Source organism: Malaclemys terrapin, chromosome 4 (assembly GCF_027887155.1).
Source record: "Malaclemys terrapin pileata isolate rMalTer1 chromosome 4, rMalTer1.hap1, whole genome shotgun sequence".
Taxonomy (NCBI): Eukaryota; Metazoa; Chordata; order Testudines; family Emydidae; genus Malaclemys; species Malaclemys terrapin.
In genome coordinates, this window is record NC_071508.1 from 170,750 (window position 1) to 198,091 (window position 27,342).

Here is a 27,342-nt window from a genome sequence, read left to right on the forward strand (position 1 = left end):
AACAAATTTATTAGAGCATAAGCTTTCGTGGACTACAGCCGAAGAAGTGGGCTGTAGTCCACGAAAGCTTATGCTCTAATAAATTTGTTAGTCTCTAAGGTGCCACAAGTACTCCTGTTCTTTTTGCGGATACAGACTAACACGGCTGCTACTCTGAAATAAATCTCCCTGGTAACCACCCCTGGCATCTGCCCTTGGCAACTGCATCCCCCTGGCAACTGTGTACAGAGTCACAGGGCCAATGCTCTGGAACTGCTTCGAATGAAGCCAGTCAGGAGTCGCCAAGGCAAGAAGCCTATACGGCTTCGGCTTCCTGGGTTTGACCTCAGAGCATTCAACCTCCCCTTCCACACGGTGCGCTTCCCACAGTGAGTCCACCCGGGCGGGGCTCCTGGGGAAGCCAGAGAGCCCTGCACCCCAACTCCGCAGCCAGTCGGGACTCTCAGCCAGCGTGTGACATGGACAGGTTATTAGTTGACAGGAACACAGCACAGGACAGAGCTTGTTAACACAGACATTAGGAACATTCAGTAAAGTCCATTGTAGGGGGAGGGGAGCCCAGAGCCAGTGTCCTGGCCCTCCCCCTGAGCCCCAAGCCAGCAGAGACTGACTGACTTCCAACTGCCTGGCCCCTGACACCCCCATTGCCCCTCCTCTGGTCTTTGTCTCGCTTCCCGGGCAAAGTGTCACCTGGTGGCATCCCCCTCCTGGGTCTCAGGTTATGAAGGGCACTGCCCATCACTTATGTACAGGCAGCTGGAGCCACCTCACCTGCCCCCAAGGGTCTCAGCAAAAGTCACACCCCCTATTCCTTCCACCGAGGTATTGGTGCAGCACACAGGGAAACTGAGGCACACACCGCATTCATACAAAACAGTAAGACTCACATAGGCTCACGTACAACATAATAAGGAGGAAAAAACCCACTTTGTCACAACCGCTCTTTGGTAATGAGCTCCTCCTTCCACTCACTGCCAGCAACCACATCCTCTTGGCAACTGCCCCCTAGCAATCACCCCCAGCCACCATGTTCCTCTGGCAACCACTGCCTTAGAGACCCTGACAACTACCCCCCCCGCCACACACACAAACACAGACCCTAGCATCTCCCCCCTCCTCTGTGGGGTTGGGCCCGAAAATCACAGGATCAGGCCCAGGAATCACAGGCTGTTCTTACCCTGCCCCCCTCACTAATGAACAATGTGCATTCGCTGCCTGGCTGAACCTTCAGAGGCAGCGTTTCCAGCCCCCCCCCCCCCCCGCCCCGTCTACGCCAGTGAGAGCTGGGATTCCCCTGCCAACCCCTGACTCCAGGAGCTGAGGATTTAGGGAGAACTTGGGACTTGGTGAGAACATCAGGTCTGATCACCCAGGCAGAAAGCAGCCCCCCTCCCTCCCGCCCACCCCGTGCTCCTCATGCACCTGCAAGGGTGTTTACACCAACCCAGAGTCCCCCAGGGACATGCCAGGAAGTGTGGAGGCCGGGTAGAGAGAGACACTCACAGACACAGGGCCGGCACTGGGGCAGACAGGTTGCATGGTGGGGATTCAGGGTGGGGGTTCCATGGGGTGGAGGGGACACACTGGGGAAGATGGGGTGGAGCTACCCATGAGAGGGGACACAGGATGTGGGGCAGCAGGACAGGGTGGGTGGTCACAAGATGGGGGATGTGGGGTGGGAGGGAGGTGGGGTCAGGGGACGTGGTCTGCCCCCATCTCCTTTTCCCTTCAGTGGATGCCTTGTCACAGGCAGGAAATCCCAGGGGCGTTCAGGCCTCACCCCTCCGATCAGAGAACTAACCCCCAATCTATGGGGCTGCACCCCCCCTCTCGGCACCCCTCCGCTGTGGACCCCATGACCCTTCCCCACCAGCTGCAGGGCCCAGCTACCCCCTGGGATCCTCTGCCGAGAACGTCATGGTCCAGGGCCCCGCCCGCCACAACCACAAGGCCCTGCTGGAAATAGCAGCCCTAGCTCTGGGCCCGCCCGCCCCTGGGGCCCTCCCCTCGCCAGGCGCCCGCCGTGGGGCCATTGCACTGGGCAAGGGGATGGCGCCCAAGCTGCACTGCCTCCTGCTGCTGACGCTGCTGGGCTGGGTGGTGGCGGCCGGGATCGGGGCCCACCCGAGGCAGGGGGAGACGGCCAGACGGGTCAATGCCACAGGTGGGAGGTTCTGGGGGAAGCAGTGGCCCAGGGAGACTGGGAGGAGGCTAAGGGGGGAGTAGGGGAGGGTCTGGGCCAGGGCTGGGCCCGGGTGATGTCTCAGGGCTGGGGGAGCCAGGGGGCGTGTGGGAGAGGCTGGCGAGCTGTGACAGGTGGAGGATGGGCCAGGCGGTGGCTGGACCGGGCTGGGGGGGGGCATGGTGAGGGGGCTGGTCTGTGGGATCAGGCCACAGCAGGACTGGGGAAAGGTGGGGGGCTGTGACTGAGGGGGGAGGCTGGGAGGCCATGGCTGGGGAGGAGGCTGGTTCCCCGTTTATGTGTCTCTTCTCCCCCTCTCCCCCAGAGTTGAAGGCTGCAGTCCTGCCCTGTGGGGAGTCCGGGGCTGTGTATGGGGACCCCCCCACTCAGCTGTCACTTTCCTGGCTGTGGAGGGTCCCATGGGGCCAGGAGCTGCTGAGTCTGAACGTGACCCTGGGGGAGCTGCCCCCCCGCACCAGGATTGGCATCGGGGCCCAGGGGTCCCTGGTGCTGCCCAACGTCTCCACCGCAGACGCAGGCGTCTACAGCTGCCAGTGGGACAGGGACAGCGGGGGGAACGTGCTGCTCAATGTGCCAGGGAACCGTGAGTCCGGGGGGATCAAGGGGCTCATGTGGGGGGCAGGGCAGTGGGGCAAGGTCTGGATGGAGGAGACGACTAGGGGGAAGGTGGTGGTTGGAGGGCGGGGTGGGGAGTTAGGGGGCAGGCACTGGAGGTGTGGGGCTGGCCTAGGGGACTAAGCCATGGCAGGCAGTGGGGTGGGGGGCAGAGTGCAGATGTGGGGGGCTGATCCAGGAGGCAGATAGTGTTTTGGGGAATGTTAGGGGGCTGATCCAGAGAGGGGAGGGGGCAGATCCAGGGGGGCAGTGTCAGGGACTCAAAGGCCCCCTGTTCTGGGCTCTGTATGGCCCCTGGGAGTAACCCCCCTTCAGCGTGACAGCCCCCTGCGAAGGTCACACTCCCTTAGGGATAGGTCCCCTGCCCCTGCTGCCTCTGGAACCGCACCTCTGAGCTTTCAGCACGCCTGTCTCTGCTGTGGGCCCCTCGGGCAGTACCCTCGCTTGGCACCCCCCAGGGCCCCCACCCCCAGGGGGAACGATGCCCCCTGATCTCTAGCCTGCAGTGACTCAGATGGTGTAACACAGGAGGTTTATTGAGCGTCTGAACCCAGCACCAGAAACTCTCCGGCCCCTCAGGCCTGGCCTCCCTCAGCATCATACATCTAGGTCTCTCCCCCATCCAGGTGGGCTCCGGCTGCTCCCCCTGCCCAGTACTGCCACCCCCTCCTTCCAGCTGAGCCCCCAAGATCATCTCCCCTTTGGCCCCTCCTCATCCTTTGTCTTCGGTCCCAGGTAAACAGGTCGCTGGGGCCCTCTCTCTTCCATCCTTTGTTCCCCTCTGGCTGGAACTGGCTGGTCAGGTCACCGGGGTCCTCTCTCCCAGTCGCTAGGGCCCCCCATCACCAGGCCATTGTCCGGGGTCCTGGCTGCCAGGCGAGGTCACACTTGTTCCAACAACAACCCCTCTCCCACCGCCCGGTGCCATAGGAACAGCACGCTGTCCTACCAGCCCTTCTGCTTCCCTTGGGCCCTGGCTAGATTCTCCCTGGCCACACCCATGAGCTCCATGAGCTCTCCCCAGAATTTTCCTTTCGTCTTCCCCTCCCAGTGGCCCCTCATCAAGCCGAAGGGACCCTCACTCTCTTTCCAGACACCAACTCGAAAGGGGGGACCCCTGTGCATTTCTTGGGCCGTAAAGGTTCTGCAGCAGCCTTTGCCCGGTGTGCTGGCCTCTAGAGAGAGGTACCGCGCAGCCAGGTGCTACCACCAGTGGTACTTCTGGTGGACCACCAGCTGCCTCCTGATCCCCCCAAGGTTTTGTTTCCCCCCCAGGGAGCCCTGTCCCAGTAGCGGGTTCCTTCTCTCACATGGATCTTTCCCTGCAATCCTCCCCCAGGATCTTGCAACACCCTGGCCCGCAAGGGCCCTCAGCTTCTTCCAGGCAGGACCCTTCTGCTGCTGGATCTGGAATTCAGCTGCTGGGGTCGGGGCATACATCCTCCTGCTGGCCACTCGCCGGCCTGTGCTCTCCGCTTTCCACCGTTCCCGGGGGACCCCTAGTGTGCTAGTCCTTCTTCAGGTCACCACCTCTTTGCCAGGGTCGAGCTGCAGACTCCTCCGCCCCGGGACCACTCGCTGCGATCCCCCAGGGACCCTGTTACTGCAACAGTCCTTCTCTCTGGTCACACACTCCCAGGGGTTAATCGCCCCCTGAACTGTCTCTCTCTGACTCTTCAGCACACCTGGTCCCCGTCGATCCTCCTTCGTTTTATTGCTCCCCAGTCACTTACTGCAGGAAGCGCCGTCCACGGGGTGCAGTAGATCCCACCTCTGCCACCAGTTGTCACGGAGTGTGGGGGGACACAAGGCCCTGCACCCCCGGCTTCCTGTGATTCACCATGACTCTCAGCCAGCCAGTAAAGCAGAAGGTTTATTTAGATGACAGGAACACAGTCCAAGACAGGTCTTGCAGGCACAGACAACAGGATCCCTCCCAGTTAGGTCCATCTTGGGGTCCCAGGGCCCCACAGCCCCCTTGGGAGGTCAGAGCCCCGACTGCCTCCCAGCCATTCCACCAGCCAGCTCCTGAAACTCTCTCTCCAGCCTTTGTTCAGTTTCCCAGGCAAAGGTGTCACCTGGCCTCTAACCCCTTCGTGGGTTCTCATGTTACATGCTCAGGTATTCTCCCTCGGTCAGTCTCCCCTTCCCCAATGCAGACTATCCTAGCCACACTCCCCTGTCAGCATTCAAAGACCACAGTAAGAACAGTCCCAGTTCGTCACACGTCCCTGCTAGCAAATTGTCTTTGGCTCAGTTCTAGCCGCCAGCCAGGAACCTCTCGCTCCCCCGGTCCCTGCCAGCAGATTGTCTTTGGTACTGCTGCTGATCCAGCCAGGCACACACTCCTTTCTTCTCTAGCTCCACAAAGCAACTAACTACCGCTGTAGTCTGCAGCTCCTTTTCTAGGGCCCTCCTGGCCCCTGATTGGCCGTTCCAGCAGCCCCTCTGATTAATTGCTTCCTCATCACTCTAAGCCACTTGGAGCATCTCTCCACCGCTCCTTCCCTGGGATGGGAGTGGCAGAATCCTGAGAGCTCCAGCAAGGGGCTGTTGGGCCTTGTTCACCCCATCACAGGGGGTTAGACAGCTGTGCCTGTCCGCCGGGTCAACCTGATTCAAACCACAAGCCTCCTCACAGGCAGTGCGGGAGGAATCGATATTCCCCCCCCCCCCCCCCGCCCCATTACACCGGGGCACACTTCAGAATCTAGGCTTCCTGCAGAATTGGCACCTCGGGGTCCTTCCCCACTTACCCCGTGGCTGGTCCTCCTGGCCTGCCTCTCCTCCAGCTCATGTTTTCACTGCTCCGAGCGGTCAGCTAGCCTCCGCCTCTCCAGCTCCAGCTCCTGCACTCTCAGCTCCAGTTTCCATCTCTTCACATCCACTGGGGGGAGCCCAGGTTGGGAAGACCCCCTCCTGGCTGGGGAACTGAATCTGGCCCTCCTGCTGCTACCCTGACTGCCCCCTGCTACTCCCAGGCTCTCCGGGCATCCCAAAAGCCCCCCTGCGATCTGGAACTTGCTCCTTGGACTGGTCACTCTTTACCAGCCGGGCGATCAGCTGCTCCTAGGTAAGCCTCCCCACGCTCAGCCCTCTCCCCCTGCACAGACATGCCAGGTCCCTCTTACGGAGCTGGTTCTAGACCCTTTCCTTGCTGGTTCCTTCAATTCCCTTGTTTTATCCCTGGCAGCCACTCACTGCAAAGCGCCAGCGCTCGCAGCCAATTGTCTGTAGGGTGCATCCACCAACCATCCTCTGCTACCATATTGTCACGGACTCACAGATCGTGCCCACTCTTGGCCCCGTACGGTCCCTGGAGGGAACCCCCTTCAGTGCGACAGCCCTTCTCGGGGGTCCACTCTCTCTCGGGGGTTAAGCCCCTCTGCCTCCTGGAGCCGCACCTCTCTGAGCCTTAGCACGCCTGTCTCTTGCCATGGGCCCCCAGGGAGTCCACTCGCTCTGGACCCCCGGGACCCGCATGCCCAGAGGGAGCGATGCCCCCAGATCTGCAGCCTGCAGCGACTCTCAGCCAGTGTCACACAGGAGGGTTTACTGAGCATCTGAACCCAGCACAGGCAGTTCTCAGGGCCCTCGGGCCTAGCCAGTCTCAGCACCTTATGTCTAGGTCTGTCCTGCATCCAGGTGGGCTGTGGCTATTCTGTCTCCCCCGAGTCCAGCAGCCTCCTCCTTCCAGCCGAGCCTCCTATATCCCCTCCCCCCTCGACCCCTCCTCCATCCTTTGTGTTCGGTCCCAGGTAAACAGGTCGCTGGGGCCCTCTCTCCTCCATCCTCTGTTCCCCTCTGGCTGGAACCGGCTGGTCAGGTCACCGGGGTCCTCTCTCCAGAGCCCATTGTCCTCCCACTGGCCAGAACTGACTGACTGCCAAGCTGGGGTGGGCCTCCTGGTCACCAGGTCACCAGTTGCTAGGGTCTCCCATCTCCAGGCCTCTGTCTGGGGTCCCAACTGCTAGGCAAGGTCACACCTGGTCCTTTGTAACAACAAACCCTCGCCCACCTCGTTAAACACGCAACACATAGGGAAACTGAGGCACACACTGTTCATGCACACTAAGAAACCCCACCCACTTCATCACAGGCAGGCAGTAGGGGGAGGGGGTGATCCAGAGGGCAGTTGGCAGGGGGCTGATTTGTGCGGGTCCTGGGAGCTGATCCAGGGGGGCAGGCGGTGGGGGGAGCAGGGATGATCTGGGGGACAGGTGGTGGGGGGCTGATCCATTGAGGCAGGCAGTGGGGGGCTGATTTGGGGGGCAGGTGGCAGGGGACCTGGGGGGGCAGGCAGTCGGGAGAGGAGGGCTTATCTGGGGGACAGGTGGTGGGGGGTTGATCTAGGGGGGCAGGAAGTGGGGGGCTGATTTGGGGGGCAGGTGGCGGGGGGCCTGGGAGCTCATCCAGGGGGGCAGGTGGTGGGGGACTGATTTGGGGGAGCAGGCGGCAGGGGACCTGGGGACTGATCCGGGGGGCAGGCAGTGGGGGGCTGATTTGGGGGGCAGGCGGCAGGGGACCTGGGGGCTGATCCGGGGGGCAGGCGGTGCGGGGAGGGCGGCTGATCCGGGGGTGAGGCAGTGGGGGGCTGATCCAGGGGGGCAGGTGGTGGGGGGAGGGTGGCTGATCCGGGGGCAAGCCGGTGGGGGGCTGATCCAGGGAGGCAGGCAGTGGGGGGCTGATTTGGGGGGCAGGCGGCAGGGGACCTGGGGGCTGATCCAGGGGGGCAGGCGGTGGGGGGAGGAGAACTGATCTGGGGGACAGGTTGTGGGGGGTTGATCCAGGGGGGCAGGAAGTGGGGGGCTGATTTGGGGGGCAGGCAGCAGGGGACCTGGGGGCTGATCCAGAGGGCAGAGACTGGGTGGACACGGGGCTGGGCTGCAGTCTGAGCTCACTCTCACCCCTGCCAGGGGAGCTCTACATCTCTGGGACCCGGGGGGGGCAGGTCGTGCTCCCCTGCGCCGGGGGAAATGCCACTGCTGTGGACTGGTTCAGGGATGCAAACAACCAGTCGGTCCGCGCTGGCCCTCGGCACCAGCCCAACGGCAGCTCCCTGCTCATCGAGGGGCTGGAGTCAGGGGACGCCGGGCGGTACCAGTGCCAAGCCGGGAACCAGAGCTGGACTGTGCAGCTGCACCTGGGAGGTGAGGGACCCTGCGGTGCCCCCGGCTAGAGTTACCGACTTTCTGATTCCAGAAAACTGAACATCCTTGTCCCGCCCCCTGCCCCTTCTCTGAGACCCCACACTCACTCCTTCCCCCTCCCTCTGTCGCTCACTCTCCCTCACCCGCTGGAGTGGGGCTGGGGATGAGGGGCTTGGGGTGCAGGACTCAGAGCTGGGGCAGGGGGTTGGGGTGTGGGAGGGGGTGAGGGCTCTGGGGGGAGTTTGGGGCCAGGGGGCGCTCAGGGCTGGGGCAGGAGGTTGGTGTGTGTGGGGGTGTGTGGGCTCTGGAGTGGGGCTGGGGATGAGGGGTTTGGGGTGGGGGGGCTCAGAGCTGGGACAGGGGTTTGGGTTGTGGGAGGGGGTGTGGACTCTGGGAGGGAGTTTGGGTGCGGGAGGGGGCTCAGGGCTGGGGCAGGGGGTTGGGGTGTGGGAGGGGGTGTGGGATCTGGGGGGGAGTTTGGGTGCGGGAGGGGGCTCAGGGCTGGGGCAGTGGGTTTGGGTGTTGGGGGGTGCTGGCTCTGGAATGGGGCTGGGGATGAGGGGTTTGGTGTGGGGGGCTCAGGGCTGGGGCAGAGGGTTGGGTGCGGGGGGGTGAGGGCTGGGGAAGGCTGGGGATGAGGGGTTTGGGGTGGGGGGGCTCAGGGCTGGGGCAGAGGGTTGGGGTTGGGGGGCTGAGGGCTCCAGCTGGGGTCAGGGATGAGGGGTTTGGGGTGCAGGTTGTGGGCTCTGGGGGGGAGTTTGGGTGTGTGTGGGGGCTCCGGGCTTGGGCAGGGGGTTGGGGTGCAGGGGGGGTGAGGGCTGTGGGGTGGGGCTGAGGCATTTGGGGTGCGGATTGTGGGCTCTGGTGGGGAGTTTGGGTGCGGGATGGGGCTCAGGGCTGGGGCAGGGGGTTGGTGTGTGTGGGGGGGTGGGCTCTGGGGGGGCGTTTGGGTGTGTGTGGGGGCTTCGGGCTGGGGCAGGGGGTTGGGGGGGTGTGGGCTCTGGGGGGGAGTTTGGGTGCGGGATGGGGCTCAGGGCTGGGGCAGGAGGTTGGTGTGTGGGGGGGGGTGGGCTCTGGGGGTGAGTTTGGGTGTGGGAGAGGGATCCGGGCTGGGGCAGGTGGTTGGGGTGCAGGGGGGGGTGAGGGCTGTGGGGTGGGGCTGAGGCGTTTGGGGTGCGGGTTGTGGGCTCTGGGGGGAGTTTGGGGGGGAGGAGGCACAGGGCTGGGGCAGGGGGTTGGGGTGCGGGGGGGTGAGGGTTGTGGGGTGGGGCTGAGGCGTTTGGGGTGCAGGTTGTGGGCTCTGGGGGGAGGAGGCACAGGGCGGGAGCAGAGGATTGGGGTGTGGGCTCTGGGTGGGAGTTTGGGTGTGGGAGGGGGATCCGGGCTGGGGCAGGGGGTTGGGGTGCGGGGGGGGTGAGGGCTCTGTGGGGAAGTTTGGGTGCGGGATGGGGCTCAGGGCTGGGGCAGGGGGTTGGGGTGTGGGGGGGTGTGGGCTCGGGGGGGGGAGTTTGGGTGTGTGTGGGAGGCTCCGGGCTGGGGCAGGAGGTTGGGGTGCAGGGGGGGTGAGGGCTGTGGGGTGGGGCTGAGGCATTTGGGGTGCGGGTTGTGGGCTCTGGGGGGGAGGAGGCACAGGGCTGGAGCAGAGGATTGGGGTGTGGGCTCTGGGTGGGAATTTGGGTGTGGGAGGGGGATCCGGGCTGGGGCAGGGGGTTGGGGTGCGGGGGGGGTGAGGGCTCTGTGGGGAAGTTTGGGTGCGGGATGGGGCTCAGGGCTGGGGCAGGGGGTTGGGGTGTGGGGGGGTGTGGGCTCGGGGGGGGGAGTTTGGGTGTGTGTGGGAGGCTCCGGGCTTGGGCAGGGGGTTGGGGTGCAGGGGGGGTGAGGGCTGTGGGGTGGGGCTGAGGCGTTTGGGGTGCGGGTTGTGGGCTCTGGGGGGGAGTTTGGGTGCGGGATGGGGCTCAGGGCTGGGGCAGGGGTTTGGTGTGTGGGGGGGTGTGGGCTCTGGGGGGGAGTTTGGGTGCGGGATGGGGCTCCGGGCTGGGGCAGGGGGTTGGTGTGTGGGGGTGTGTGGACTCTGGGGGGGAGTTTGGGTGTGTGGGGGGGCTCCGGGCTGGGGCAGGCGGTTGGTGTGTGGGGGGTGCGGGCTCTGGGGGGGAGTTTGGGTGTGGGGGGGGGGCTCAGGGCTGGGGCAGGGGGTTGGGGTGTGGGAGGGGGTGTGGGCTCTGGGGGTGAGTTTGGGTGCGGGATGGGGCTCAGGGCTGGGGCAGGGGGTTGGGGTGTGGGAGGGGGTGTGGGCTCTGGGGGTGAGTTTGGGTGCGGGATGGGGCTCAGGGCAGGGGCAGGGGGTTGGTGTGGGGGGGTGCGGGCTCTGTGGGGGAGTTTGGGTGTGTGTGGGGGATTCGGGCTGGGGCAGGTGGTTGGTGTGTGGGGGGGTGGGCTCTGGGGGGGAGTTTGGGTGTGGGGGGGGGCTCAGGGCTGGGGCAGGGGGTTGGTGTGTGGGGGGGTGGGCTCTGGGGGGGAGTTTGGGTGTGTGGGGGGCTCCGGGCTGGGGCAGGGGGTTGGGGTGCGGGGGGGGGGGTGAGGGCTGTGGGGTGGGGCTGAGGCATTTGGGGTGCGGGTTGTGGGCTCTGGGGGGGAGTTTGGGTGCGGGATGGGGCTCAGGGCTGGGGCAGGGGGTTGGGGTGTGGGGAGGTGCGGGCTCTGGGGGTGAGTTTGGGTGTGTGTGGGGGGCTCCGGGCTGGGGCAGGGGGTTGGTGTGTGTGGGGGAGTTTGGGTGTGTGTGGGGGGCTCCGGGCTGGGGCAGGGGGTTGGTGTGTGGGGGTGTGGGCTCTGGGGGGGAGTTTGGGTGTGGGGGGGGCTCAGGGCTGGGGCAGGGGGTTGGAGCACAGAATGGGGTTCAGGCTGCAGGCTCCGGGTGGTGCTGACATCAGGCAGCTCTGGAGAAGCAGACGGCATGTCCCTCCGGCTCCTAGGCATAGAGGACAGGGGGTCCACGTGCTGCCTGCGCCCACAGGCACCACCCCCATGGCTCCCATTGGCTGTAGTTCCCGGCCAATGGGAGCTGCGGAGTCGGTGCTTGGGGTAGAGGTATCGCACGGAGCCCCCTTGGCTGCCCCCGCACCTTGGAGCCGAGGGACATGTTGCCGCCTCCTGGGAGCTGTGTGAAGCCGGGCAGGGAGCCTGCCAGCCCTGCTCCAACCGGACTTCTAATGGCCAGGTCAGTGGTGCTGACCGGAGCCGCCAGGATCCCTTTTCGACCGGGTGTTCCAGTCGAAAACCGGACACCTGGCAACCCTAGTTCCTGCTGACACCCCGGCACCCCGATCGCCTCCTGCCCTCTGCTGCTGCCTTCCTGCCCTACAACCCCCCAGGCCCTTCCCGGCCCAGCCCTGACCGTCCCTGTTCCCCGCAGGGGAGCCGTCGTTCTCGGTGCTGGCGGGGGACACGGCCTGGCTCCCCTGCAATGGCTCCATGCCGGACGCCTGGGTCCAAGGCTCCCTGGCGTGGAAGCGGCTGGGCCCGGGGGGCTCATGGAAGCAGCTGGTGGAGCTGGCGGCTCGGCGCCACGGAGCCTACATGTTCCAGCTCGCCCTGGGCACCGGGGCAGCCCTGGTGCTGCCGGCAGTGACGCTCGACCAGGCCGGGACCTACCGCTGTGTCCGGGGCAACCACAGCCACACCGTGGAGCTGGAGGTCACGGCCCGCACAGGTAGGGGGCAGAGTGACCGGGGGGGGTCACGGCCTGCACAGGTAGGGGGCAGAGTGACCGGGGCTGTCACGGCCTGCACAGGTAGGGGGCAGAGTGACCGGGGGGGGGGTCACGGCCTGCACAGGTAGGGGGCAGAGTGACCGGGGGGGGGGTGTCACGGCCCGCACAGGTAGGGGGCAGAGTGATCGGGGGGGGGGTCACGGCCTGCACAGGTAGGGGGCAGAGTGACCGGGGGGTGTGTGTCACGGCCTGCACAGGTAGGGGGCAGAGTGATCGGGGCGGGGGTCACGGCCTGCACAGGTAGGGGGCAGAGTGATCGGGGGGGGGTCACGGCCTGCACAGGTAGGGGGCAGAGTGACCGGGGGGGGCACAGCCCATACAGGTAGGGGGCAGAGTGACTGGGGGGGGGTCACAGCCCGCACAGGTAGGGGGCAGAGCGACGGGGGGGGGTGTCACGGCCCGCACAGGTAGGGGGCAGAGTGACCGGGGGTGTCACGGCCTGCACAGGTAGGGGGCAGAGTGACCATGGGGTGTAGGGTGGGTTGTGGAGCAGGAGGGTGACGATGTCTTTGCCCAAGGGGTGGGGAAATTAGTGGGGGTGGGTACAGGGGGGCAGTAGCGGGGGAGATATGGGGAGGACATGGGGGGGTGAGGCCAGGCCCGTGACGATGTCTCTGCCCAGGAGGGTGGCAGCCCTGGATCGTGGGGGCTGCGGCACTTGGATACGTTGCTATTGGCCTGGCCTCCCTCTTTGGATACTACCAGATCCGCCGAGGTGAGTGGGGGGCCGGGACACCCCCAGTCCCTGCCCCACATCTCAGGCTCTCCTTGTAGCCCTGCCTCCCCAGCCCGCTCTGTGCTGTGGGGTGGGTGGATGTGACTGGGCTCAGCCCTCAGGGCTCTGGGGAGGGGGTCCCCACTGTGGGGGGCGCCTTCCCCCCAGATGGTACCTTCAGTCTTGGGGTGATGACCCTGGCCATAGGGAGCAGAGGTCAGGCGGGGGCAGAGTGGAACAGGTGCTGGGTGTGGGAGCGGTGCTGGCTGGGTGGGGAAGGGGGGCTGGCTGGGTGGGGGAGGGTGTTGCATGGGGTGTGGAGGTTTTGGCGAGTGGCTGGTCGGGAGGAGGGGTGCTGAGTGAGGTGGCTGAGTGGGGGAGGAGCACTGGGTGCTGGGGGCACTGGGGGGGTGGCTGGGGGCTGGGGGGGACTGGCTCCCCTGTGCCCCCCTCACCGCCCTGTCCGGTTCCAGCCCTGCAGACCAGGAGGAGGAGGAAACGCCTGATGGATCCGGCCAGGAGGTGACCTGGGTGGGGAGAACCTGCTACCTGGGGTGGGGAGGGAGGGTCTGTGCCCCGGGCGGGATGGGGTTGTCTCTGGGAGCCAGAAGAGGGGTCTGTGTGGGCTGTGGGGAGGGGGCTGCTGTAAGCAGGAAGGTCCCTGGCTGGGGGAGGCTCTGGGGTGTCTGGCAGCCAGGGACAGGATGTCTCTGACCCATGCGGTGTCTGTGGGGTGTCTCTGGGAGCGGTGGGGGGCAGGGTGGGCCGGGGTTTCTGCCTGGCAGTGGCAGGGGTGTGTGTGCGGAGTTTGTGATTCTGATTTCCTGGTGATGATTACTCCATTTCCAGGTTTTTCAAGGTGACTGGGAACGGGGCTCACACCCCTTACGGGAATGTCCTACCCCTTGCAGACACCACTGGTGAGTGCCCCTGCCCCCTAACCCCTTCTACCCAGCCCCTCAACAGCCACTGCTCCCAACACCTTCTACCCAGCCCCTCAACAGCCACTGCTCCCAACACCTTCTACCCAGCACCCCCAGCCCCCCAACAGCCACTGCCCCCCAACACCTTCTACCCAGCCCCCCAACAGCCACTGCTCCCAACACCTTCTACCCAGCACCCCCAGCCCCCCAACAGCCACTGCCCCCCAACACCTTCTACCCATCACCCCAACAGCCACTGCCCCCCAACACCTTCTACCCAGCACCCCCAGCCCCCCAACAGCCACTGCCCCCCAACACTTTCTACCCAGCACCCCTAGCTCTCCAACAGTCACTGCCCCCCAACACCTTCTACCCAGCACCCCCAGCCTCTGCCCCCCACAGGAACATCCTGCCCTCAGCAGACACCCCCAGTGCGTGGCCCCTGCGTCCACTGGGTCCCCCAACACCCCAACGGCTCCTTTTGCCTCCCAACACACACCCTGCCTGCCACAAGAACAGTCTGACCCTTCAAACACAGCTGGTGACTGTCCCCCACACCCTATTGCCCCCCTGCTTCCTCACCCTCTACAGGAACACTCTGCCCCCCAGGTGAGTGCCCCCCCATATTTTCATGGCGATCAAGGCCCAAAGAGGCTATTGGATCAGCCTGACCCCCTGCGTATCACAGCCCATTGTAACCCCCCCCCATGGACCCGTTGCACTGAAGTGGTTTAGTCCCAAGGAGGCTGAGCTGTTGTGGCCCCAGGCAGAGAATGGGGGAGCCTGGGGTGCCCCCAACGCCTGCAGCAGCCCATGGTCCCCCAGTGTCCCAGCCAATCTGACCTGGGGAAAGAATCTTTCCTGACCCTGCAAAGGGCCATGAGCGTCACTCTGAGCACAGGAGCCAGCCCCACCAGCCAAGTGTGTCGGGACCCACCTCAGAGCCTGCCCGCCCGGTGTCCCCTCCCCAGTGGGGCCAGTCCCTGGTGCTTCAGAGGAAGGGGAAATAAAACTGAGAATCCAGCCAGCCAAAGGGGGACAAGTTCCTTCCTGACCCTGCAAGTGACAGGCCACAGCCCTGAAGCATGCGACTGAATCACAGGCATTGTCTTAATGCAGAGCCCCCCTCGCCTTGTGTACCCTCACTCCAGTCACCCAGGGGGCCGCATCCCCACAGTCAGCCCAGGGAGGGGTGTGCTGATGCCCTGCTTCAATCCAACTCCAGAGCTTGTGGGGCTCGATCCCAGGGATGGCCAGTTGCCACATCTGGCTGCATTGACCCCCTTCTCCCTGCTCCTGCCCAGGCCAGCTGGTGTGACTCCCCCGTCCATGCTGCCCTTCCCTCACTGTGCGTCTTCTGGTGTTCCCAGGTGTGAGGCAGACGGATGCACTGCCCTATGAGAACGTGGCAGCGGGTGCAAGAGGGCAGGGGCGGCCACTGCCTGCAGAGGGGCCCATCAGTACTGTCGAGTCAGAGGGTGAGTATCAGACCCCCCCGGGGTGACCCCAACCCAGTCCCCCCCCCGGCTCTCCAAGCACTGCAGGAGTGGGGTGCAGAGAGGGGGCAGGGGAACAGACTGGGAGGATGGGAGTGATGGGGGGCACATATTGGGGTGGGGTGTGTGACGGGATCCTCGGGGTGCAGCCTGGGACCGTGGGACCGCTGTGCACCCTGAACTGTCTCCAGCCTGGGCTGTCTTTCACAATGCCTTGCTAGTGACCAGCAGCAAACCCTCCAGGCACTGTGATCACTCAGCACAACAGCATGTGGAGCCCCACACCCAGCTAGATTGCACGAATGCTCCCAGAGCCGCTCATGAATCTCGCAGAGAAAGGCACCTGCCAAATCTTCCCAGCTCCCAGCCTCTTACCCCAGGAATATATCGTCTTGCGCTGCTCAAGACGAGCAATGCACATTTATTAATTGGTTCCCCAGCCTTTGTAAATCTTTGCAGATTTACTAAATCCTTCACACAAACCCACTGGTAAAGATAAACCGTTAAACAAGTGTATTGACTACAAAAGATAGATTTTAAGTGATATTAAGTGCAGGGCCGGCTCCAGGTTTTTTGCTGCCCCAAGCACATGCTTGGAATGCTGGTGCCTAGAGCCGGCCCTGATTAAGTGATAGGCAGAGTTAGTTACCAAAAGAAATAAAATATAAGCTCACAGTCTAAACTCTCAACCCTATTAGACTGTGCAACATCTAGATTACGCAGTTTTTCTCACTTCACTGGATATTGCAGTTCCTAGTACACAGATTTCACCCTCAGTTGGGGTCTTCAGAGTGTCCTTGTTGCTTGCAGCGTAGGTGGGGGGAGGAGAAAGGCCCAGCGTGGGGCCCCTGTGTCTGTTTTATACCCTCCGTCCATGTGCTTGGGACACACAAGTCCAGGCCTGTCTGGGGGCGTTGCTGAGTCCCCAGGCCAGGCTGAGCAATTCCCCTGGTGTGGCCTCGTGCAGGTGAGTCATTGCATTGTAGCTCCCTTGCTAGACAATGGCTGGTGATGGGCTGTTTCACACCCTGCCCAGGTGTTGGTTACTTTCCTTGCTGTTGCCTCTGGGGAGCCAATATCTGGCTGATTCCCCAACTCACAGCATGTTCTCAGTGGTACCTGATGACAGAACAAGGAGTAATGGTCTCAAGTTGCAGTGGGGGAGGTCTACGTTGGATATTAGGAAAAACTTTTTCACTAGGAGGGTGGTGAAGCACGGGAATGGGTTCCCTAGGGAGGTGGTGGAATCTCCTTCCTTAGAGGTTTTTAAGGTCAGGTTTGACAAAGCCCTGGCTGGGATGATTTAGTTGGGAATTGGTCCTGCTTTGAGCAGAGGGTGGGACTAGATGACCCGAGGTCCCTTCCAACCCTGATATTCTATGATTCTATGACAACCACACAACACAATCTCATAACTTCCTATGCACTAAAGATACACCTCTATGGATAGAGAAGTGACTCTCAGCAGATCATAACCTTTTCCTTGATACCTTACAAGGCCTGCTTTCTATGTGAGATCACAATTATATAAAAATGAGGAATATGGGGGTTACAGGACGCTCCCCCAAGGTATAGAATGTCACAGGCTGTGATGGGGCTACAGCCAGATGAATGGTTGGGGGGGGTACTGAGGGGGCAGGGGCACACAGTGGGAGAAAGGGGGGGTAATGGGGGACCAGACGGGATGGGGGCAGCAATGGGGGCCAGCCACAATCAGGAAGAGCCAGGAAGGGGGGTCATGGGCCACAAAATGGGGTGATGGCCAGACAGGGGAGTGATTGGCATGGGGTGCAGTGGGTGGGAGGGGCAGGGGGACTACAAGGACAGATGGGGGAGGGGGATCCTTGCCCCCCAGGGGGCCCTATGGAGCGAGAGATGGCAGCTCAGCACAGGGAGGGACCAGAGTAAAGGGACGGGGGGCACAAGACCCACATTGACACTCCCTCTCCCCACAGATGAGGAGGAGTATGAGCACCCGGACAGTGAGGAAGAACCAGCACCCGAGGGTGAGTGGGGGGCAGGAGAGGCGGGGAGCTGGGGTTAGAGAGGGGGGTTGGGGGCATGACAGGGCAGCGATGGGGTGGAGGGGGGCGCTGGGAGGGGACAGGATGGGGGGCATGGGGAAGGGTGATGGGAAGGGGTGGTGCTGCCCCCCCACCCCAGGGCCATGGTTTGGGGTCACCTGCTCTGTTTTTCTCTCCTGGCTCCAGATGGCGATGGCTATGAAAACACCAATGGGGACATGAAACTGTGCATGGGGGACAAAGGGTCCAGCGGTAACAGCCCCCCTAAAACCACCCCCGGCTCCCCCACCCTACCCTGCACCACCCACTGCACAGGGGATGAGACGGGACTGACCGCCCTGAGCCAGCCAGTCCCTGCCCTGGGGCTGGGTGGGAGCTGGCGTCCCCTAAAGGGGAACGGCCCGTGTCCCATTCCCTGCCTCCCTGAGCCAGCCAGTCCCTGCCCTGGGGCCAGATGGGAGCTGGCGTCCCCTAAAGGGGAACGGCCCGTGTCCCATTCCCTGCCTCCCTGAGCCAGCCAGTCCCTGCCCTGGGGCCGGATGGGAGCTGGCGTCCCCTAAAGGGGAACGGCCCCGTGTCCCATTCCCTACTCCCCTGAGCCAGCCAGTCCCTGCCCTGGGGCCAGATGGGAGCTGGCGTGCCCTAAAGGGGAACGGCCCCGTGTCCCATTCCCTACTCCCCTGAGCCAGCCAGTCCCTGCCCTGGGGCTGGATGGGAGCTGGCGTCCCCTAAAGGGGAACGGCCCGTGTCCCATTCCCTGCCCCTTGAGCCAGCCAGTCCCTGCCCTGGGGCTGGATGGGAGCCAGTGCCCCCTAGAGGGGAAAGGCCCCGTATCCCATTCCTCACTTCCTCAGTCTTTCTGGCCCTAGTCTGCATTGGGGCCTGCGATCTCCACAGGGGGCGAAGCTCAGGGCCTGTTTAGGGGCATCCGCTCCCCTGACGCCCTCCCATCCTTCCCCCAGACGGCGCCTGCTACGAGAACAGTCTGGAGGAGAACAGAGCAGGAGGCAACTGGACTTCAGGTAATGGGGGCACTTGGATGGGGGGGCAGGGCTGAGAGCAGGGTCTTGGGGGGGGTGAGGCTGTGGTGTGGCAGGGTGCAGGGCTGAGTGTGGAGTTTCGGGGGGTCTCCCCTGGGCTGAGAGAGCCCCCTGCCCTGCACCCCCAGTTCCCTGTATCTCTCACTTACTGGTCTCCCTCCTCCCGGTCCCCAGATGCTGCCCACTACACAAATGCTCGCCAGAGCCCCGGGGCCGAAGACCAGGTCTCTGAAGGTAACAGTGTGGGGTGCTGGCGGGGGGCTGCCCTGAGGCCACACCCCACTCCCAGGCATCCCCCAGGGTGGGAGGGGCCCATCACCCTGGGGTTTGGGGGTGGGTGGGGATCTGCGCGCCCAGGGCAATGGTTTCCCAAGGTCCAGAGCATCGCCCTGGTAACAACACCCCTGGCAACCCATTCATCACCCCGGTAACGGCTCCCCTGGTGACACTGGCCTATGGCCCCAGGTAATGGGATCCCTGGTCACTCCAGGCAGTCCAGGGGCTTGCCCTCCCCCCCCCAGTAGGGTGCCCCTGCCCCACAAGCCCATCGGAGGGGAGCAGGCACGGGCTGCTGCTGACAGGGACCTGCCCCTGTGTTGGCAGACAGCGAGTGTTACGAGAACACGGAGGAGGACAGCGCCCCGCTGAGCCCTGGAGCTGCGCGGCTCGTAACAGGTGATGGGCTCAGGGATTGTGGGGACCCTGGGTGGGGGGGCTCGGGGTCAGTCTTCCCCCCCAGGATCTGCGTGTGTCTGGGATCTCAGGGTGCCTATAAGGGGCACTGTGTGTGTGTGTGTGTGTGTGTGAATCCCATGGAGCCTGTAGGGGGCGTTGTGCGTGTGTGTGTGGGGGGTGAGTCCCGGGGTGCCTGTAGGGGGCACTGTGTGTATGGGATCCCAAGGTGCCTGTAGGGGGCACTGTGTGTGTGTGTGAATCCCCTGGAGCCTGTAGGGGGCATGGTGTGTGTGTGTGTGGGGGGTGAATTCCAGGGTGCCTGTAGGGGGCACTGTCTGTGTGTTTATGGGGGATTCCGGGATGCCTATAGGGGGCGCTGTGTTTGGAGGGGGATCCTGAAGTGCCCATAGGGAGTGCTGTGTGTGTTTGTGCGTGTGGGGTGAATCCCAGGGTGCCTGTAGGGGGCGCTATGTGTGTGTGTGTGTGTGTGTGTGAATCCCAGACCGCCCATAGGGGGCACTGTGTGTGTGTGTGTGTGTGAAACCTGGGGTGCCTGTAGGGGACGCTGTGTGTTTCTGTGTGTGTGAATCCTGGGGTGCCTGTAGAGGGCGCTGTGTGTGTGGGGTGAATCCCAAGGTGCCTGTATGGGATGCTGTGTGTGTGTGTGTGTGAATCCCAGAGTGCCTATAAGGGCATTGTGTGTGGGGAGGGTGAATCCTGGGTTGCCTGTAGGGGGCGCTGTGTGTGTGTGTGTGTGAATCCTGGGTTGCCTTTAGGGAGCTCTGTGGGTGTGTGTGTGAATCCCGGGGTGCCTATTGGGGGTGCTGTATGTGTGTGGGGGTGAATCCCAGGGTGCCCTTAGGGGGGTGAAGTCTGGGGTGTGGTGTGTGTGTGTGGATCCCGGGGTGCCTGTAGGGGGCGCTGTGTGTGTGGCTCCCGGGGTGCCTGTAGGGGGTGCTGTGTGGCCTCACCCAGTGGCTGGTCTCTGCCCCCAGACCTGCGGATGCTGCTGCTGGGTGCGTGTGAGGAGCCGGAGCGGGATCGGCAGGACGGACACAGCGAGGGCTCTGCTGGTGAGAGGGGCTGGAAGCTCTCCCGGGAGGGGGGGGGGGGGCGAGAGGGTCCCCTGACCTTTCCCTGATGCCCCCTTGTTCCCCACAGGCTCCCAGGCCTATGAGGAGATGGCCGGGGCTCTGTATGCAGCCCCCGCCCGGCACCTCCGCCTCCGGGACCGCAGCCAGGAGGAAGGTGAGCTCTAGGAACGGGGCTGGGACCCCAATATCCCACTCAGGGTCACCCGCGTTGTCACGGAGTCCCCGGGCGATGCTCTGGAACTGCTCCCCACAAAGCCAGTCAGGACTCTGGGGAGCCTCCTCTCCCTCGGAGCAGACTGTCTTCAGGGCAAGAAGCTCACACGGCTTCACCTCCTGGGTCTGACCCCGGAGCATTCAGCATATGCCCCTCCGTGCGCTTCCCACAGCGAGTCCGCCCCGGCGGGGTCCTGGGGAAGCCAAAGGGTTCTGCACCCCCACTTTGCAGTCAGACGTGACTCTCAGCCAGCCAGTAACACAGAGGTTTATTAGATGACAGGAACATGGTCTAAAACAGAGCTTGTAGGTCCAGCGAACGGGACCCCTCCGCCGGGTCCATTCTGGGGCCCAGTGAGGCAGACCCCCGTCTGCCCTCACTCCTAGTCCCCAGGTAGCTCCAAACTCCAACCCCCTCCAGCCCCTCCTTCTCTCAGCTTTATCTCTTTCCTGGGCCAGGAGGTCACCTGATCTCTTTGTTCACCTTTAGCTATTTCCTTGCAGGGGGGGAAGGGCCCCAGCCATTTGTTGCCAGGGAGACAGAGTGTCAGTGATTTATGCACACTGGCCTTTATCCCTCCACCTAGAGACTTAAGAAATGCATAGGGGAAACTGAGGCACCCACACAGTATTCAGAGGAAACGTTAAGAACAGTCCCACTTCATCACACGCATATCCCAGCACACCAAGCCCCCTTACCTGGGGTCACCTCCATATCTCAGCCCCCCGAGTCTCCCTTCCTGGGGTCACCCCATATCCTAGTGCCCTGAGCCCCCTCCCTGGGTCACTCCCATACCCCAGCACCCTGACACTCCTGAGGTCACCCCATCTCCCAGCCCCCTTCCCAGGGGTGACCCAATAACCCAGCATGCAGGGACCATCCCTGGCCTTGGGGCCCCCACACCAGGCCCTCTCCCTGATGCACCCAAGATGTTTCTGCCCCCACCACACCAGCTGCCCCCCCCAGGGCCAGGGGTGCAGGGGGAGGCTCCCCAGGAGAAGGGCTGGGAGGGGCTCAGCCCTCCACCTCCCTCACCGGAGATGAGATGTGTATGGGGGGCGGAGTGGGGGCAACAGCCCCCCCAGGCCCTGGCTCTGAGCCCGGCTCCCATCCGCAGATGCCGATTCCTACGAGAACATGGAGGGGGGGCCAGGCTGCGTCCTGCCCCCCCGGGAGGGGAGCCTGGAGCTGCGAGGAGACGGTGAGTGATGGGTGGGTGGTGGTGAGATGGGCACTGGGGGGTACCCGGGGCAGGGCCTGGGGGCAGAGGTCAGTGGCGGGGGCGCCCCTGGGCTCTCACCTGTTTTCTCTCATTGCAGCTGCGGGGCTCAGGGCCCCAGGGCCCGTGGGAGCTGAACCCGCCAGGCGGGCGGTGCCCCGGAGCCTGACTCGGGACTAGGAGACGCCGCCCCTGGGCCGAGACAGGCAGCGAGTGTAGCTGAGCCCACGAGCACAGGGCTCTCGGGGAGGGCCCCGCGCCCCCATGGATCCGCTCCCCATCCCACGTCCTGGGCCCCGCTGCCGGGGACGACCCCAAGGCTGCGGGGCGCCCGTGGGCTCAGGGAGCTGTGCCGCAGGGCTCCAGACACTGTTTCCATGGCTCTGCCATGGCCAGCTGCCGACACCGTGCCCCCAGGTGCCTCTGGCCTGCCCCCGCCCCGGGCTCGGCTGCCCCACACGGGCAGCTCCATCCAGCTGGGCTGGACCGCATTCCCTCGGCGCCTGACACGTGCATGTCCAGGCTGGGGACAGGGCCCCCCCAGTGCCTGTACCCCCTATGACATGCTGGGGACAGGGCCCCCCAGTGCCTGTACCCCCCCCGATGACACGCTGGGGACAGGGACCCCCCAGTACCTGTACCCCCCATGACATGCTGGGGACAGGGACCCCCCAGTGCCTGTACCCCCCATGACATGCTGGGGACAGGGCCCCCCAGTGCCTGTACCCCCCCGATGACACGCTGGGGACAGGGACCCCTCAGTACCTGTACCGCCCCTCCCATGACACACTGGGGACAGGGCCCTCCCGATGACATGCTGGGGACAGGGCCACCCCAGTACCTGTACCCCCCAATGACACACTTGTGTACCGCCCCCCCCATGTCTGTACCCACCACCCCATTACACGCTGGGGACGGACAGGTTGGCCCCAGCACCAGTACACACCCTCCTGAGCAGCAATCTCTCCCCACACATCTCCACTGCCCCTTGGCCTGATGTGTACGCAGGGGCGGCTCTATGTGTTTTGCCGCCCCAAGCACGGCAGGCAGGCAGCTTTCAGCGGCGCACCTGCAGGAGGTCCCCGGTTCCGCGGCTTCTGCGTATCCATCGCCGAATTGCCGCCGAAGCCGCAGGACCAGTGGACCTCCGAAGGCACGCCACCGAAGGCAGCCTGACCGCCCCCCGCGGCTTGCCGCCCCAGGCACACGCTTGCTGCGCTGGTGCCTGGAGCCGCCCCTGTGTGTATGAAGAGCAGGGGCCACGGCAGGCAACATGCCCCCCAAACATCCTACCCCCCCCACCCCAGTGTGCCCCCGTCCGTAATAAATCCTATTATCCTTGGCCTGAGTTTGTGTCACTGGGGTCAGGTTACAGCCAGAAGTGGGAAGGGCGTGGGGTTGGGGGCGGGGTTGGGAGTCAGGACTCCTGAGTTCTATCCCTGGCTCAGGGGGTCTAGTGGTTAGAGCGGGCAGCTGGGAGCCAGGACTCCTGGGTTCTCTCCCCATCTCTGGGTGGGGAGTGGGACTTAGAGGGTTAGAATGGGGGTGGGGGTGGGGGAGAGGCTGGGAGCCAGGACATCTGGGTCCTGAGAACAATGGAAAAATCTTGTCCCTCCCGCGCCATTGAGAATAATGGAAGCTGAGTTCTTTGAACTCTGGCCTTGTATGGCCCCCCTCAAAGAGAGGGGTCTCCGTGGGACACTGGCTCCAGGCGGGTGTGGGGGGGACCCTGCTGTGTGTGAGGGCTGGGCCGTGAAGCTGTATGTGGAGGGCTGGTATCACCATGGCTTTGAGCCACCCCTGGGCCCAGGTGTGGCTGTGTCTCAGCTCTCCCAGTGGCCCTGCAGCCCCGATCCCGGCCTGGTTTCACTTCCATCTCACTGACGACAGTGAGACGCCCACAGACTCCGCTCCTCGGGGGTGGGTGGGAAATGACGCTGCCACTGGTGGTTGGACGCGTTCTGCGCTCTGACCGAGGGGCCATCCCGACCCAGCCGCCGCTGAACGAGGCTCTCTGTAAGATTGGCTCAGAGCCGCAGCTCCCGGGGGCTCGGCCCAGGGGAGGCAGCAGGATTTGGCGTCGTTCTGGCGAGTTGACTGGCGCCCTCACGTGCGAAAGCCTCGTGTCCCGACGCCCGGGCGCTGCGAGGGGTTGATGGAGAATCTGCGCCGGCTCTAGGTGAGCAGCTCCACTGTCACTTTCGAGGTTGTCACTCTGCCCTGCTCTGCTGGCCGCCGAGGGCTCTGCTCTCAGGAATCCCCTCCCCGGGCAGGTGTCCCTCACCACTTCGTGCGGCTGACCAGAGTGGATCCAGCTCCGCCAGGCGGCCCTTTGCCAACCCCTTCCCGGCGTCTCCCCGTCTGTGCAGTGCAGAGCCCAGCCCTGGACGCAGCACCCAGTGATGGTCACACCCAGCTCTCTCCGGCTGGGGGCTTGGCTCTGTAGGGCGGCTGCAGGACATCTCTGTTACCTGGCGCCCTTGGCACCGTGGCCAGGCCCTGCACCCAGGGTGGGCACCACAGGCTGGTTTCTCGCTGCTGGAACCAACCAGGTGTGAGTACAGAATCTGCCGGGCGTCTCCCTGCCCTGCGAGAGCCCGGAGCCCTCGGAGACCCAGCAGCCGCCCCAGGGCTTGTTACCAGCCCAGGATGTGTCGCATGCTGCCCATCTGGCTCGTCCTCCTCGGCTGCCTCCCGCTGCAAGGGTCAGGTACCATGCGGGGGCTGACTTCAGGGATCCTGGGGGGAGGTGGGTGGTGCGGGGACAGCAGGCCTGGGATGGGGAGTGGGGCAGGTTCCTGGTGAGTGGGGCAGCCTGGGGAACACACGCCAGGTGAGAAGGGGAGGGATGCTCCTGGCAGCAGGGGGAGGGATGGGAGGTTGGGGAGAGACCCTGGCAGCAGAGTTGGGGGAACTGGGGAAGGGCAGGGTCGGGGAAGGTCCCCAGCAGCAGGGAGTCTGGGAAGGGGGGAGGGTTCCCAGCAGTGGGGGGTCCAGAGATTGCAGGGGGGGTCGCAGCCTCTCCTGCTTCACTCTATGTCTCTCTCCTCCCCCGCAGAGGTCCGGGTGCATCAGCCACCGGAGCTGAGGGCCTCCCTGGGGGGCTCCGTGCTCCTGAACTGCACCTTCTCCGCCGCCCCAAAGGCCTCCAAGCTGGCAGTGACCTGGGTGCGGAGCGCACCCGGTGGCAGTGGGGAGGTGCAGATCTACCCCCCGCACCACCAGGTCACTGAGCTGCGCAGCCGCGTTGCCCTGGACTCGGGGCGCTTTCGGCACCAGCGGGACGCGTCCCTGCACCTGGCCAACCTCACCCAGCACGACGCCGGGCTCTACCGCTGCTTCATCTGGACCTCGGCCACCAGCAGCCATGCCGGCAACGGGACTGAACTCAGCGTCCTGGGGGAGAGACCAGGTACCCCTCCACCCCGTCCGTGTGACCCCCTGGGGGACAGGGGAGCCGGGGGATGGAGGGAAGGAGGAAGGGCAGGGAGAGGAGGGGGATGGAGGGAAGGGGGAAGGGCAGGGAGAGGAGGATGGAAGGAAGGAGGAAGGGCAGGGAGAGGATGGAGGAAAGGGAGAAGGGCAGGGAGAGGAGGGGGATGGAGGGAAGGGGGAAGGGCAGAGGAGTGGGAGGATGGAGGGAAGGGCAGGGAGAGGAGGGGGATGGAGGGAAGGAGGGGACAGAACAAAGGAGGGGAATGGATGATGGGGGACCCCCAGCAGCCCATGGTTGCCCCCTGTGCAGGGACCCACACATGCTCCCTTCTGTTCCCTCTCCAGGATCCGGGGTGCAGTGCTGGGCGGCCTGTGGCCCCCTGGGAGTCCTGGCGCCCATCCTGCTGGTCCTGCATGCCATGGTGTGCCGGGAGTGCCAGGGCCTGCGGCACCGTCGGAGGCACATGAGGTCTGGTGCCCAGGGACAGGCTGGGGACCCGCAATCACGGCCAACCCTTGGGCTGGCAGGGAAGGACGGAGCCCCCCGACCCCTCTGATGGCTGGTCGGCCGCAGGGCACCATCCCCTCCGCTCCGGGGCCCTCTTGTCCCCAGGGTCCCCTCCCTTGTTCCCGTGCAGTCGGCTGGGGGACAGCAGCGGCCGGGGAGGGAACCCCCGGGAGTCCCCTGGCAACCTGCGCCCTGGAAAGGAGAGGAGGTGCCCGATGTGAGGCGGCTGTGAGATGAGGGGCCCGGGACGTGCGGAGGCTCTTTGGGAACCCGGGGGCCCAGCAGGTCTCGCTCCCCCAGGAGGGCATTGAGCAGACAGTGCACAGGCTCCATGTGGGCGATGCCATTCCCGCCACAGCCACACAGCCCCGCCGCATGGTGCAGGGCCAGCGACAAGCAGCTCTCGCCCCCACAAGCCACAGCCCCAGAGCGCAGCCCGGCCTCCCCGCGTGGTCTGCAGCCTGCAGGGGAGCCTGTCTCTGCCGGGGGAACTGAAACAGCAGCCACATCTGCTCGCAGGGCCGGGAACAGCTCAGGGCTGAAATAGCAGCCGAGGGGCACTGCTGAGGTCTGCCACGGCTGCAACCCCAGCGCTACGGGACGGACCAGGGGTCTTTGCATCCTGTCAGGGCTGGAATGCCGGTTAGGCACAGGAGGCACGTCCTAGGGGCGCCGGCAAAAGTTGCCAAGTACGTGCTCTGCTAGCCCAGCTGGGCTATATTCCGCTGTCCATTGCTGCGGTTTTTTAGCAGTTGTGCACTGCGGCATTTTATTTTGCTGCCCTGTTGCTGCTGGTCACACTGCTGGGGACGTCTCAGGAGGGAGGGAGCCTCCGGGTCTGCCCCGCCCCCTGTGCTGACACCCCACACTCCACTTGTCCCACATCGCGCTCCTCCCCACAGCAAGCGCAGGGTTCTTGTCCGAGGGAGGCAGAATTTTGTTTCTGCAGAAAATATGCTGCAGTTCTGCCTTTTGCCCACCAGAGGCGCTGCTGTGGTGCCAGACCAGCCTGAGCCGGCTGGTGTGTGTGTGTGTGGGGGGGGTGGGGTGGCGTTTCTCTGACTGTAATTGTGAGGAAGTGGGGATTTTCCCTTGTTGTGTTGTATGCGAGCCTATGTGAGAGTCTTACTGCTTGGCATGAATGCTGTGTGTGCCTCAGTTTCCCTGTGTGCTGCACCAATGTCCAGGTGGTGGGAATAAGGGGGGTGACTTGCGGGGGCTGCTCCAGCTGCCTGCAGGGATGCTGTGGCCCCTTCGTAACCTGAGACCCAGGAGGGGGACGCGACCAGGTGACTCTTGGCCCAGGACAGAGGAGGAGCAACAGGCCAGGCAGGGGCCAGGCAGCTGGAAGCGAGTCAGTCTCGGCTGGCTTGGGGCTTGTGCGGGGGGAGGCAGAGCCCTGGCTCTGGGCTCCCCTCCCCCCAAGATGGACTTGGCTGAAAGTCACTGATTTCTGTGCTAACAAGCTCTGTCCTACGCCGTGTTCCTGTCGACTAATAAACCTTCTGTGTTACTGGCTGGCTGGAAGTCACGTCTGACTGTGGAGTTGGGGTGCAGGGCCCTTTGGCTGCCCCAGAAGCCCCGCCCGGGTGGACTCGCTGCGGGAAGCGAACAGTGTGGAATACTGAACCTCACTTGCATCTGAAGAAGTGAGGTTCTTACCCACGAAAGCTTATGCTCCCAGTACTTCTGTTAGTCTCAAAGGTGCCACAGGACCCTCTGTTGCTTTTTAGTGTGGAATAGGGTGACCAGATGAGAGGAAGAAAATATCGGGACACATTGGGGGCGGGGGGTCGCCGGCGGAGCAAAAAAAAAAGAGGCGTGCTGCCGGCGGAGGAAAACAAAAACAAAAACAGAGTACCATGAAATATCAGGACAAATTGCGTCCTGACCAAACCCGGTCGGGGACGCGGGACAAATGCCTCAATATCGGGATGGTCCCAATTTTATCGGGATGTCTGGTCACCCTAGTGTGGAAGGGGAGGCTGAATGCTCCGAGGTCAGACCCAGGAAGGTCAAAGCTGTGTGAGCTTCTTCAGTCTGCTCAGAGAGACGAGGCATGCTGTGTGTTGGGGGTTTGACCGGGGCTTGTTCCTCTCCGGGGCGGTGGGGAACCACACCGTCTTCCTACTTCCTTCCTAATGGTCTTAACTTGCAGTGGGGGAGGTCTAGGTTGGATATTAGGAAACACTATTTCACTAGGAGGGTGGTGAAGCACTGGAATGCGTTACCTAGGGAGGTGGTGGAATCTCCTTCCTTAGAGGT

The 27,342-nt window shown here is 64.0% G+C and overlaps 2 protein-coding genes across 2 annotated transcripts; both read left to right on the forward strand.

Moving 5' to 3' along the window:
* Window positions 1–1,917: 1,917 nt before the first annotated feature.
* LOC128835470 (uncharacterized) lies at window positions 1,918–22,407 on the forward strand. Its single transcript, XM_054024978.1, has 17 exons — window positions 1,918–2,164; window positions 2,508–2,786; window positions 7,735–7,968; window positions 11,378–11,674; window positions 12,357–12,449; window positions 12,923–12,971; window positions 13,299–13,369; window positions 14,743–14,850; window positions 16,824–16,874; window positions 17,079–17,144; window positions 17,855–17,914; window positions 18,107–18,166; window positions 18,536–18,607; window positions 19,603–19,680; window positions 19,769–19,855; window positions 21,033–21,116; window positions 21,235–22,407. The coding sequence occupies exons 1-17, from the start codon at window positions 1,918–1,920 to the stop codon at window positions 21,312–21,314; spliced, it is 2,016 nt and encodes a 671-aa protein (XP_053880953.1). The 3' UTR covers window positions 21,315–22,407.
* A 561-nt stretch (window positions 22,408–22,968) lies between these two features.
* On the forward strand, window positions 22,969–26,655 carry LOC128837060 (natural cytotoxicity triggering receptor 3-like). The gene is made up of 3 exons (XM_054027892.1): window positions 22,969–23,844; window positions 24,193–24,546; window positions 24,915–26,655. The coding sequence occupies exons 1-3, from the start codon at window positions 23,784–23,786 to the stop codon at window positions 25,124–25,126; spliced, it is 627 nt and encodes a 208-aa protein (XP_053883867.1). The 5' UTR covers window positions 22,969–23,783; the 3' UTR covers window positions 25,127–26,655.
* Window positions 26,656–27,342: the final 687 nt, after the last annotated feature.